Genomic DNA, 14,312 nt, shown 5'->3' with positions numbered 1-14,312 from the left:
AAAAATTTATTTTTGGTCATGAACAGCAAGGCTCAAGCCTTACTCCTAGTGGTATTCTGGGAACAATATGCAGTGCCAGGGTTTGAACTAAAATCAGTTATGTGAAAGGCAAGCACCTTAATCATCAAATGAGCTCTCTAGCTCCTCTCTTATTTATTTTAATCCCTAACACTTCTCAGTGTCTTACACACCTCCAGCTTAAGAAATGCTCTTAAATGCATTTATAGATGCTGAAATCCACTAGTCATAAATTTTAAACTCCTCATTATTAAATACTTTTAATTACAGACTTGAAATATTACCATATGTATATGCTCATTCTCAGGTCTTTTGGTAAGAAAATAGAAAATGGTGATAATATTAGGAATATACCTCTCCCAAGTGAAAGAAAAAAATAATCTCTAGGAAAATATAAAACTTTGAGACTATGGACATTAAGTTGGATATTTATTGAGGATGACTTGTATCACTTGTCATCTCATTGATCCTCGATTTGCTCGAGTGGGCGCCAGTGACGTTTCCATTTGTCCCTGTCGTGTTCTATGTAGCCCAATGATATCTGCTCGCTCCAGGAACAGGAAAAGCCTCAAATCATTCATGCAGGATTTTGGAAGAAGTCTGACCATCTCTTTGATGGGCGGCCACACGGTCTTTTGACGTCCCATGGAATCCAGTCGGTAACAGCTCTAATCCAACGGCCTTCATTGAATCGCATTATGTGTCCAGCCCATCTGATTTTTGATGCCTGGGCAAACAAGACAACATAACTGATTCTTGACCGTTGACAGAGGTCGGAACTCCGAATTCCTTCTCTCACTTGAGTGAAACATGATACTCCAAGCATAGCTCTTTAGACTCCTCTTTGATATAACAGAATAGCATTCTCATCCTGTTTGCCTAGTGCCCAGGTCTTTGAGGCATATGTTAGTGCAGGAAGAATGGTGGAGTCGAAAAGATGTGCCAGGAGCCAGAGGCTCTTCCTCCTCTCAACCACTTCTTCGACGTTCTTGAAGGCATTCCATGCTGCTCTCTTCCTCCTGCGCAGTCTGGCACAAAGTCGTTCCTCATGTTGCGTTCTCGACCCAGAAACACATAGCTGCTGCATTTGGAGATGTTCTTTTTATTGAGAGCAAATGGAACATCAGGGGCTAGTTTGTTTTTCATGAGTATTGTCTTCGTGAGATTCAGCTGCAGTCAAACCTTTGCATGCTTATGGTCAAAGTCGGCCAGCATTTGTGCCTCTTGGCAGGTAAGACATTTACTTTGTGTGCATCTGACTTGGGTTCAATCCCTGGCATCCCATATGGTTTCCAAAGCACTGTCAGGTGTGATCCCTGAGTGCAGGCAGAAGTAACTTCTGAACATTGCTTGGTGTGGCCCCCCAAGTTTTAAAATATTAGATCTCTGCCAGAACCTACAACACAGGAATACATTTTTCAGGGATGTAAATACTGAATTATTAAACAGATGCCATCAACAACAGATCTATGGAAAAGCTAATCTATGGGGTTGGTGGTTCCTTATTAAACATTTATTCCTGAGGCATTTTGTCATCTTCTAGAGACTGTGACCATGTCCCTCTTCACCCAAAAGAGACAAAAACATGACTTTGATTGTTTATATTTTGTAACTATTATGAAGTATTATAAAGCCCAACATTTAAGGTACAAATAATACAGATAATTCAAAGTACCCCTGATTCTTGAGAATAGGGAATAATGTTAGTTTAAAAAGAATTTCTGCTAGGTAAGGAGACTTGGGGGAAAGAAAAAAATGAGGTAAGAAAATCACTTAGTTGGAGTCTTCTTCCCAAATGTAGTTATTATGAAAATTTTATAACCCAATCTTCCTCTTCACATAGTAAGATATATATTTTTCTGCTAATGTTATTGTTTGTGTAATAATATCAGATAAAATAAATTGTAAGCATATTACTTTCAAGTGAGGCAAAAACTAATCCAGACAAGCATATTACATTCAAGTGAGGCAAAAACTAATTCAGACAATCATATTACTTTCAAGTGAGGCTAAAACTAATTCAGATATGTTTTATCTGTTCACAAATAAGTAATTGTTTGAGGAATTTTATTGCTTTAATGCTTTCTTTCCTTCATTTCTCATTTATATTCCCAGCATAGAATTAGGTATCACTGTATCACTTTATCACTGTCATCCCATTGATCATCGATTTGCTCAAGTGGGCTCAGTAACATCTCCATTCATCCTAGTCCTGAGAATTTAGCAGCCTCTCTTTACGCATCCTTCCCAATGGTGACACATTAGAGGCTCTTCAGTGTCAGGGGAATGAGAGCCATCATTGTTACTGTATTTGGCATATTAATACACCACAAGGAGCTTGCCAGGCTCTCCCCCCGTGGGCAAAACTTCTTGGTAGCTGCCAGGTTCTCTAAGAGGGAGAATTAGTCTAACAGATGACTGGAAGCTTGTTCCAGGAGCTTGGTTTTATAGTCTCTGGATGTTGTGCAGAATTAGATATTGTACAAAATATGCTAGTAAAAATTAATAATAAATATCCATGCTAGGGTCAGGATACAGTGAATAGGGTGCTTGCCTTGCATGTAGTCAACCTCTGTTTAATCCTCTGCACCCCATATGTTTCTTGAAATCCCTCTAGGAGAGATCTCTGAACACAGAACCAGAAGTGACTTCTGAGCATCACAGAATGTGCCTCCCCCCAAATACACTATAGATATACACAATGATGTCAATGATTAATGAGCTACTTTTCTGTCTAGATATTTTTAATTGAAATTAGTCATCTTTAGAATATTACTGTTAGTATAGAATCAAGATAGATTAGATTGAATTTGAGATGTAGGCATTTTACGAGAAATTTTAGAAGAATCTAAAAAAGTTATTTTTTCTCACTTAATCTTCCCCCTTTATCTTCCTGAAGGTTTTTACAAATCAAGACATTCAAATATGTATCTTAAGTAACGAAAAATTTTTGTTAATAGTACTACAAATAATTCATTATATACAATATGTAATTATATATGCATATAAAGCTTAAGATTTTCCAAAATAAGTTCTTAATGTACTTTTTCACCAAATTATTTCCCATCCATCTATTGATCCTCATCTCTCTATTCTTATTTATTTTACTTAAAATAAGTTACATTCAGTTTGTTCAGTTTGTTCCTCCAGTTCAAGTCTTAACTCATTAGAATAGATTCCAAATTAGTTTATGGCATGTTTTCTGTGTTCCTTATGAAGTATTTTGTTTCCATTAATTATAGTATAGGCTGATTAACTTGTAAAGAAACCGCTAGTTGCTTTATTCTTTAGCTTATTCTTTCTGTTACATGGGAAACAATTTTCTTCATGATTTCTTAGTCAATCCTTTCATAGTCAAAAATCTTTCCAAACTTGAAGGTTTCTAAAATTTGTTTTTTTAATGTTTGTCATCAAATATTATCAACTAGTGTCTTTTTATTCCTTGACATTCAAGTGTTTTGGACTTCATTGATATTCACATGTCTGAAATATATTCTGTGCCTCAGATATTAATCTACATGCTGTGCCATTATTCTTCTGCTGGGAGTTAAGTAAAAAGGTCCTGTCTAGAAATTTGATTTTTGTATTGCATATAAAAAGTTTAAACTGTGCTATCACTCCAGCCCCAGTGTTAATTTTTAATGTAGTTAGAAAGCTCTGCTTTGCTATTTATCTGTTGCAACAGCACTAGTTGTGTAATTGTTGGAAAACACCACTGTAAACTGTGAGGGAATAAGAACAAAAACCATGAATAATATAATAAGCCCGGCAAGCTACCAAGAGTATCCTGCCCGCACGGCAGAGCCTGGCAAGCTCCCCATGGAATATTTGATATGCCAAAAACAGTAACAACAATGGTCCTCATTCCCGTGATCCTGAAAGAACCCCCAGCATGCCATCGGGATACACTAGCACTCGACAGGGATGAATGGATATATTACTGGTTCCTGCTCGAGCTAATTGACGAACAACGGGATGACAGTGATACAGTGATATGTGTAAGTATCTAAAGAAATATATAACACTAATTCTTAAACCAATGGTCCTAAACATATAATCCATACACATTCTCCCAAAACACTCTGATGCTCATAGTTCAGATATCTGCATGTGTCATTGGAACAAATTTTTTCAAAATAACATTTATTTTATCCAAACACAGACAAATAAATCTCCCTCTATTTTTATATTTATTTATTGAATCACTGTGAGCTCAGCTGCAAGTCTTTCAGTTTTAAGTCTCGGTCACATAATTATCAAACACTCATCCCTTCACTAGTGCGCATTTTCCACCACCAAGAACCCCAGTATATCCCCTATGCCACCCCACCCCCTGCCTGTGTGGCAGATGATTTCCACTTTACTCTCTCTCTACTTTGATTACATTCAACATTTTGACAAAAGACCCACCAATATTATTTGGAATTTTCCTCCAACAATCAGACCTGCCGAAAATGCATTATTAGGTAATTTGTTTTCTATTGCTGATTATGAAGAGCATATGACATCGTGCAGCCCCAGTAGCAGCTCTGTGATTTTGGATTTCTTTTTTTAATTTTTTTTTAATTTTACGAATCACCTTGAGATTGTTACAAGCTTTCATGTTTGGGTTACAATCTCACAATGATCAAATACCCATCCCTTCACCAGTGCACATTCCCCACCACCAATATCCCTGTAGACACACCCTTTCCCACCCTCCCCCTGCCTCCATGGCAGACAATATTCCCCATTATCTCTCTCTACTTTTGGGCGTTATGACTACCAACACAGACACTGAGAGGTCATCATGTTTACACAATTATCTACTTTCAGCATGAATTTCCCATCCCAACTGGTTCCTCCAGCCATCATTTTCTTCGTGTTCCCTTCTCTATTCTATCTGCCTTCTCCCCTCCACTCATGAAGCAGTCTTCCAGCTATGGGGCAATCCCCCTGGCCCTTGTATCTACTGTCCTTGGGTGTCAGCCTCATGTGATGTTATTTTATACTCCATAAATGAGTGCAGTCCTTATATGTCTGCACCTCTCTTTCTGACTCATTTCACTTAGCGTGATACTCTCCATGTCTATCCATTTATAAGCAAATTTCATGACTTCATCTCTCCTAAAGCTGCATAGTATTCCATTGTGTAGATTTCTGAATTATTAGTAATGATGTCTGGAGGGATTTCTGCCAGAAGCCACTGGGTACTGAGATTCATTTGTGTGCCTTTGGGATCATGGCTGTTCAGGAGGCAGAGGAGCCATTCCTGGGTGGCAACTTGGGGTATTATCCCGGGGTGGGGAGAAGGGCTAGTTCAAGTTCCACCTCTCATCCTGTGAGGCCTCGCATGTCTCATCACTGTAGGCCTGTACCTGTCTGTCCAATAGACTCTGAAAGATGGCAGCCACGTGCCGCCGGAGGGAAAAGGCAGAAAGGACAATACGTTTTCCAATCTGGGCTGACATGGCACCATAGCTTAATTCACAGTCCAGACACATTTCTGCCAGAAGCTGCTGGGTTCCGAGATTGGTGTATGTGCCTCTGGGATCATGGCCATTCAGAAGCTGGAAGAGCCATTTGTGGGCAGCAATGCGGGGTCTCCTCCCTCTATTTTGGCCAGTATTTCTCACCCTTCTTTTTTTCCATATGGCATCGTATTCATATCTAAAGAAATTTATAATCTCACTGCGATATATGTGAATCTCAAGAACATGCATCTGCATATATATGGTATATATGTCAACTAAATATCCAATAATAATAATATCAACTATACTGCAGAAAAAATATAGAATTTAGAAGATAGTATTTCAGACAACTTTGATGAATATATTCTGGCATAATTTCCTCTTTTAATGCAATAACTCATAATCATTGGCTGCTTGGATTCAGTTCTATAAAAAAAATATTTATTCTTTGAAGTTCTAATAGATCTCTATTATCACAATGACCACTAATAATCTTAGTTTATTTAGTCTCTCCATATAAACAGTCATTGTCTTCTCCTTTTGAAAGTCAAGTTAATAATTTTCACCGCTGTACTAAGTAGAAGAGGAATATTATAAATATAAAAATATTATTTATTTATTCTATAAAAAAATTTTCCTATATGTGCTGGGATGTACTATAAATTGTTTGTTGGCATTCTTTGTTCATTACAATTAGATCTTTCTCAGACTTAGAAAAGCATACTTTCTCCATGAATGGAACATGTGAGAAGTTTTCAGAAGGTAATAGAAGTTACTATCTGGCAATCATAATCAAAATTTCTGAATAAAATCACCATATATTTACAGACTGACATTGGGACAGCTTGAAGGTATGCTTACTCACATTTTTTCCCAATTACCTCTAGAAGAAAAGAGCTCTGGTTATTTCATACCAGAAACTGGCTAACTAAGACATTTTATTGCCTTTGTCAGTTTCTGTCTTCCTTGTTCAGTCTCTTATAAATTTTGTTTCTTGGATCAATGTATAAATATAACAAATGCACAAAAATATTATTTTTATTTTCCTGTTGTAATCCTTATATATCTCATATGTCATTCCCACAGGTTTACATGTTGAGATCAAAAATTTAATCTTCCTCTTCTACTTAGTACAGTGGTGAAAGTTATTAACTTGACTTTCAAAAGGAGAAGACAAGGACTGTATATGAGAGACTAAACAAGCTAAGATTATTAGTGGTCCTGTTGTGATAATGGAGATCTAATAAAACTTCAAAGTCTTGACCATGGATATATCTCAGTGGTAGAATATTTGCCTTATATGTTTCAGGCTCTGGGTTTCATCTCTACCACCACAAATAAATAAATGACAAGAGTCTTCATATTCTTTACTTTTCCTCATTAGTCAATCAGAATTCTTAAGCTGTAAAAGTAATAAGACTAGGACAAAAGATGTTTTATGTACTTTATTAAGGATATTGCTACTTAATAAACTATACATCAAAGTTATTCAAGATTTTTTGTAACTTTTGGAGTTGGAGGAGAACAGCTATTTTACAGTGAGTTACAGTTTTACTCAGATAAATGTTGGACTTCTTTCAAAGTCACTTCAAACAATGTTAGTCAATAGCAAATTAAAATTTCCACTAGTCATTTACATAGTAAAATATGTAAATAAGCTGTGCAGTTAAATAAAATCAAATAATAGATATCTGAGTTATAAATATATAATTTCCTACTGGAAAATAATTTATATATTTTGCTCACTGATGAAAGCTAGGATATTTAGTGAAAGAAGTGTTCAAACAAGTCATATTGACACATCTACACATCTATGTGAGTTCTAATGATAGTACTTTAAAATTCTCTTGCATAAAATGAATTATCTAAATCTCACATGTGTCAAAACTTTATATATGATAAATCTTCTAATTTCTTCTGAAAATTTGCCTCTTGTAGTTGAAAATAAGTCATTTGTTTTTATCTCACCATGGCCTCAATAAAATAAATCATATTTTTGTAATAAAAAAAATTGTATGCTCCTGCACTTCTGATGGCATGGTATATGTCTTTGTCACAGTTACACTTCTTACATCATGAAGTATGTCATAGCCCCCTTTACACTTCCAAAAGATACAGCTTTCTCTTGGTGAAAGTCGCCATATATCTATATCTATATCTATATCTATATCCATATCTATATGTGTGCGTGTTTGCATGTCTGTGAGTGTACAAGGAGAAATAAATGAAAGACTTATGGAAGTAAAATAAAAATATTAAAGTGTAAGAAAGCAAAGATGATAGTAATTTATGATATTTGTGTATACTTTTCACCTGTTTATCTCTTGTTCTCATTGCTCGTATTTTGGGATTATAAATGTTTTAAAACTATCAATATAATTTCAATATAGCTCCATTATGTACATAGTTCAAGAGCTTCACTTCAAAACATGAAAACACATGTTTTTTATAGTCTTATTATTTTGGGTCAGTGCTGGGTATCAGGTTTCAGAATGAAAATCTGAGCAACACGCTTGCGTATCTCCTTGGTCTTCACACCATAGACAATGGGGTTAAGTGCAGGAGGAACAAGCAGATATATAGTGGACAAGAGGATATGGGTATAGGGAGATACACGACCAAAACGGTGGCTGAAGAAGGAAAAAAATGCAAGGATATAAAACTCCAGAAAAACAACAATGTGAGCAGTACAAGTGTTGAACGCTTTGAGCCGTGCCTCCTTCTGGGGAAGTCTAAAAACAGCTCGGAAAATTAGAAAGTAGGAAACAAAGACAAAGATTATGTCAAAACCTAGTATAGCAAAAGCTACAAAGAGCCCAAATGATTTGTTAATCCGAACATCTTCCGCAGCCAACTTGACCACAGCCATGTGCTCACAGTAAGAATGGACAATAACAACAGAGCGGAAACGTTGCAATCGTTTGAGCAGAATGGGTACAATCCCAACAAGCACTGTTGACCGAGTTGCAAGCATCAGTATCAACTTAACTAGAAAGACAGGTGTGAGGATGGAGGAGTGGCGCAAAGGATCACAGATAGCGACATAGCGATCAAAGGCCATAGCCAGCAGAATGCCTGATTCCATGCCCTGCAGAGCATGGATGAAGAAAAGTTGGGTTAAGCAGGCATCAAAGGCCATGGAGTTGGACCCAAACCAGAAGATAGCCAACATCTTAGGGGCAATGGCTATACACATACCTAGGTCAGTTACTGCCAACACTGCTAGGAAGATGTACATAGGTTGGTGAAGACTGCGTTCTGTAGGGATGATAATGAGCAAGAGGAAGTTCCCAAGTAGAGCCACCATGCACAAAACAAAGAAAGGAAATCCAATCCAAAACTGCACATGTTCTAGTCCAGGAATTCCAATCAGGGTCAGGGTTTTTGGGTTTAGATATGTTATATTGGTGGGTCCCATCAGGATGGTAAGTTCTATTCTCACCACTGATGACGCTAGTGATTCTTTAGGCAATAGTTATGGATGTGAAAGAAGGGAATAAAGAGCATGTGAAACATGCACTGGAGTGTGGGCATGTGTCTTTTAACCTATAACCCTCTATCCAAGGCATCCAAGAATCTGGTTGTGTGTGAATGAGGAAAATAATATACTATTTTTTACCTAGAAGGTGTAGAAATGGAAATTATCATCCATGAACATTGATTTTACTATTTTTGAAAATGTTCTTAGTTGTTATAGATGCTAATACATTTCTTTCTATGCCGAAATCCATGTTGCAAATGTTTCAAATTAGATGAAATTCTTCTGTGACACCTAAAACAATATTATAGATATTTAATCTCATAACTCTGTCAAATTTATTTAAAATTCAGAATTTGTATGTAGCATTAGACTTACCAATCTTTTCCATTTTCTCTGGTCCAGTGTATAAAATAACACCTCATAAATAATGATTTAACTTCAAATTGATGTTAGATAGGTTAGAATTTTCAGTACATGCAGGTTAAATTTCCTTTATGCAATCCAAGTGCTTGAGAGAGGAGGAATTTTTATTTTAGCCATATAGATGGATCATATTTAACTTCATGACTATTAGCTAATTCTTGACTATTAGTTCTCAAAGTTGTTATGTAGTCAGAAGAAGAAGAATGTGATGTGAGTACTTTGAGGTCTTAGAAGAAACAAAATTAAGAGAAAGACAATTGACTATAAAGACAATGTAAATTAGGATATGATGGCAACATGCAATATGCACTATTGAACAATTCTTGCAGTTTAGTTTATTTCAACAATTCTTGCAGTTTAATTTGTTTCAACCATTTTTGCATTATAATTTATTTGGTGTTATCAGTGTGCTTCAGGTGCAAAATCGTAGCATTCACTATAGGGCATATTATTGTTTATAACAGAGCTATATTAAACTAACCTAGGAGTTTTCTTCTGTTTTATTTTTTCCAGTTGGCAGCAAAAAATTTTATCCAATATATCTATTATATTGTACCGCATTACACCTATCCTAAATTTCTTTGTTTTTATTTTTGTGCTACACCTTATTAGGGCTCAGGGCTTACTACCAGCTCTGTGCTCAGGGATTATTCCTGCAATGCTTCAGGAAATGGAACCTTGTTTTGCCCCATCCATGTTATGTGCTCTGTTCATTATATCATTCTTCTGGATCTCTAAGTTTCTACTTTTATTGATTTGCTCTTTCTTTAAAACTCTACTCAATGAAGATAACTATATCATCCATTTTTTAATCATTGTACAATCATTCATCATCTGTAAGTTTTATTCTACTAGCCTTATGATTTTATCATAGGCAAATACATTAAATCAAAATTGTAGCACTGTAGCACTGTCATAGCACTCTCGTCCTGTTGTTCATCAATTTTGCTCGAGCAGGCACCAGTAACATTTCCACTGTGAGACTTGTTGTTACTGTTTTTGGCATATTGAATACACCATGTGTAGCTTGTCAGGCTCTCTGAGAGGGACGAAGGAATTGAACCAGGGTCAGCTGTGTAGAAGGCAAATGTCCTATCCTTTATGCTATTGATGCAGAGCCTGGCAAGCTACACATGGTGTATTTGAAATGCCAAAAACAGTAACAACAAGTCTCACAATGGAGACAACACTGGTGCCTGCTCAAGCAAATCAATGAACAACGGGGCGACTGTGCTACAGTGCTACTCAGTAAAAAAGATGCTGTCAACTCAAATTAGAGACTACATATTTAAATGGGAGTTTGGATATTTTCCTTGAAGGGAAACCATGGGAGAATTCTGGAAACATGCTATAAAATCATCTAAAAGCAAATTGGCTCAGAGCCTGAGGCCAAGGTACAGTAGGTCATTTGCCTTGCACAGTCCACCCAGGTTAGATCCCCAGCATCCTATGTGCTGTCCTGAACCCTACAGGCATCATCCCTGAAGCCAGAGTCAGGAATAAATCTTGAATATCACCGGGTGTGGCCACCACACCCCAAAGAAGAAAAATAAATAAATGAAAAGTTAGCTGGCTTATAATTAGTAGGACATGACAACATTCAACCAGAAATTCGCCAATAAAATATAATGCAAAATACTGTGATCGTTTATATAGGAGACATCCTTAGTAAACTGTGTTTATACCTACGAATATATAATTACCAAAATAGCATGAAAATATAAATCAAAACCTTTAGTTTATTTTGTAAAAAAATTTTCCCTTTCAGACCCACCCAAAATGAGGTTAGGTGAGGAAAACAGTTCTTTTTAATAAATAATGAGTGACAAAATAACTGTGTACTATTAAGGGGACATGAATAAAGACTGAACCTGGAGAACTATAAAAGACAATGCTTTCTAGATAATTGTTTCATTTTTTTCTTAAAAAATATAAGGATAAAAATAAAATTTATCTTTAATCACACAATTTTATGTGTAACGGAATAATCAGAATAGTTTTCTTCTGCAAAGATTATAGCATAGTGTATACAATACATGAACATAAAATTTTTATCCACGTTATAATTTTTGACGTATTAAAGTAGCTTTCTGGCTGAACTTAGATAGCTCTTCTTTTTTATTTTTTTTAGATAGCTCTTCTTGATTCATCTAGCCAATACATAGAGACAACAGAGGAACTCACTAGATGTATCCTTATGCTGTGCTAATTCACCAATACACTTCATTATTCAATGCTCTTTTATTCGGCTCTGATATTTCAAAAAGTAACATTGCTCTGCTATAGTTATCCAAAGTCCATGTACCAAATGATTAGATACGACCCATATACCCTATAGACAAATAAGCCAAACAAAAGTATCATGATGTACGTCCACTTTGTTCTGTAATGTCTGCTGTGCTTTTTGTTACTAGAACCTCTTAGTATGATAGATTTTCTGTTCCTGAGTCTTTTCTATTATCTCTTATAAATATACATGACTGCTAATACCATATTTTAGGTACAAAGTCATAATATAGGGAAATAGAAATATATAATCTAGATTTTACTTTTTAAATCATATGGAAGATGGCATACGGAATGGGGAATAAACATTACTATAAGATGAGGATTAATCCCATGTGATTCACTACTTCTTCCACTTTGTCTTTAAAAAAAGACAACATTGGACATACTAAGCATACATAGGTCCCAAATTTAGGAAAAGAAACTTACCCAGAAAAACAGATATCTGATATCTGAATAAAATGTAAGATCAGTGGACACAAATGCTTTAATCTGCCAGGCTTTGAATTTGGGCAGGTCTTAATAGCATAATGTTTTCCATCATTTGTTCTTCACTGTTGCTTTTATTGGCCTTGGACTCTAAGCTAGGATCCCAAAACAATTTTCAGAATTTACCCTAGAGGGTTTGTTACATTTCTGAAATTTAGCCCTGTTCTGGAGGACAAATGTATCCCTTACACATAGAAGCATAATCTGTTGGATATTAACCTCCAGGGATTTAGGTTTCATCAGTGAACTGCCCCTTTTCCCTCCCCCAGGGAAGTTTACAGTGCTCTTATAAGCACAAGCATTCATAATACCCTGAGATTATATTAAACCTTTCCTTTGTGGTTTACCTCTCATTCTGTTAGCTAAAGCAAATTTGGTTACCTATAAAGTCAAACCTTCTGGTGACTGAACTTTGTAGTGAATTACTTGTGTTTTTTTTTTCTTTCCCCTAAAGCCTTTTCATTTTTTACTCTAGAGCAAGGTTCTTTGCTTAAACACAGACTGTTGATCCTATGCTCCTAGTATTTGGGAGTTAATTGACGTTGTAATATACTTACTCCTGAACATTCATCATAATTACTTGGTTCAGACTTGGCCAGACCCATGTCCACCACAGAGAGTTGCCATAGTTACTAACACCCCCCAAAAGCTAAGGGTTCTCTGAATGGATGCAGAGCAAGCAGCAATGCTACCCTGCCTTCGATATGGGACAGGCTAGAAATCATGAAGCACAGTCTTGATACAAGCTACAATGATCTGAAAGATGACCCCATGGGGCAGGAAAAGCTAAAGTGGTACAAGGATTTAGTGGGATAATGTAGAGTGAAATGATGGTAGACTGTTTTCTATTATGTGGCTAGACTTGTGGCTACATAGAAGAGGAAAATTACTTAACTTTCTGAACATAGATGGAACATATGTGTTCCACTATAGATGGAACACATATATACAAGAATAACTACAGTTATGACTACTGTTGTTATTATCCAAAAAGGTTGTTTAAAACTATAGGGAAACTTGAATGTTTTTAAAGAAGAAACCTAAAATGATAAATTTTTTTTATCTTCCCAGTTTCAAGAAAGATATTGAGACACTGTTGCCTAGGAAAGCTTGAGAACTCATTGTTCTTTTCCTAGCTCCACACACACTGCCTCTCACACCTCAGTTGACATCCAATTTGCTGTGACTACTGTTTTATCTCAGATATGAGTCATCTAATTCAGACCGTCAATTGATGAGTTTTAGAGAATGTTGAGGAATATTTTAAATATATAGCTATTTCTTTTTATTTTCAGGACAAAGTTAATGCACTAGGGAGAAGAAATAGAGGAAATACAGTCTCTTTTCATTTTCTTAAACACATGTTCAATCTTTAAGGAAGAAGTAGACCTGTTTGGCCTACTGCTAGTCAGTGTATCAGAAATTTTATGTAAACTTTGGATCATAATGCTATTTAGTACTGTAATGTACCCTTAGTCTTAAATCCACATATTATGTTGCTTCCACCCTATCAAAATATCCTTTTTCTTAGAAATGAAAATGACTATGATTCATTTACTAAAAATATATGTAAATGTATTTAATCTTCTGAAATACATTTACATATATTGTTAGTAAATGAATCATAATCATAGGCAGAGAGTCTCTTGCTCGCACATCTGGCTGTCTTCCCCGGGAACCCTCAGAGGGGATGGGCTCCAGCTTACCTCCCCACCCCGAGCAGAGCTCCCGACTGCCAAAGACCACCGGCACCTAGCTACAGCCATGCTGGAGGCCCCTCTCCACAAGTTCAGACAGGCTTCATGCAGAGGAACCCAGGTGTGTGTAATTTCATCAACGGTCAGCACCCAGAGACTTAGAAGCAAGCTCCCAGAAGATATCTTTAGCCTCCTTCTCCCTCTGGGAGGAAGTAGCAATCTTCTGAGAGATTCCTGCCCACATGGGATAGCCTTGCAAGCTTCCCATGTTGTATTCATATGCAAAATCCAGTAACAAGCTGGATCTCATTCCCCTGACCCTGAAGAGCCCCCAGTGCAAAATTGTTAGGAGGGCTGAGTCGAGATAGACTTCTAAGATCTCAGGGAAAGGACAAAATGAGATGTTACTGAGCCCGCCCGAGAAATCGGTGATTAACGGGTTTTCATGATTTGTGATTCGTGATA

At 36.4% G+C, this 14,312-nt stretch overlaps 1 protein-coding gene across 1 annotated transcript; it reads right to left on the bottom strand.

Annotated features, from left to right (window-relative positions):
• Positions 1 to 7,938: 7,938 nt before the first annotated feature.
• On the bottom strand, positions 7,939 to 8,889 carry LOC101558104 (olfactory receptor 52A1-like). The gene has a single exon (XM_004618322.2). It carries the CDS (start codon positions 8,887 to 8,889, stop codon positions 7,939 to 7,941), a length of 951 nt encoding a protein of 316 aa, XP_004618379.2.
• Positions 8,890 to 14,312: the final 5,423 nt, after the last annotated feature.

This window comes from Sorex araneus, chromosome 6, assembly GCF_027595985.1.
Source record: "Sorex araneus isolate mSorAra2 chromosome 6, mSorAra2.pri, whole genome shotgun sequence".
Lineage (NCBI taxonomy): Eukaryota > Metazoa > Chordata > Mammalia > Eulipotyphla > Soricidae > Sorex > Sorex araneus.
This window is presented reverse-complemented; position numbering and strand designations above follow the sequence as displayed.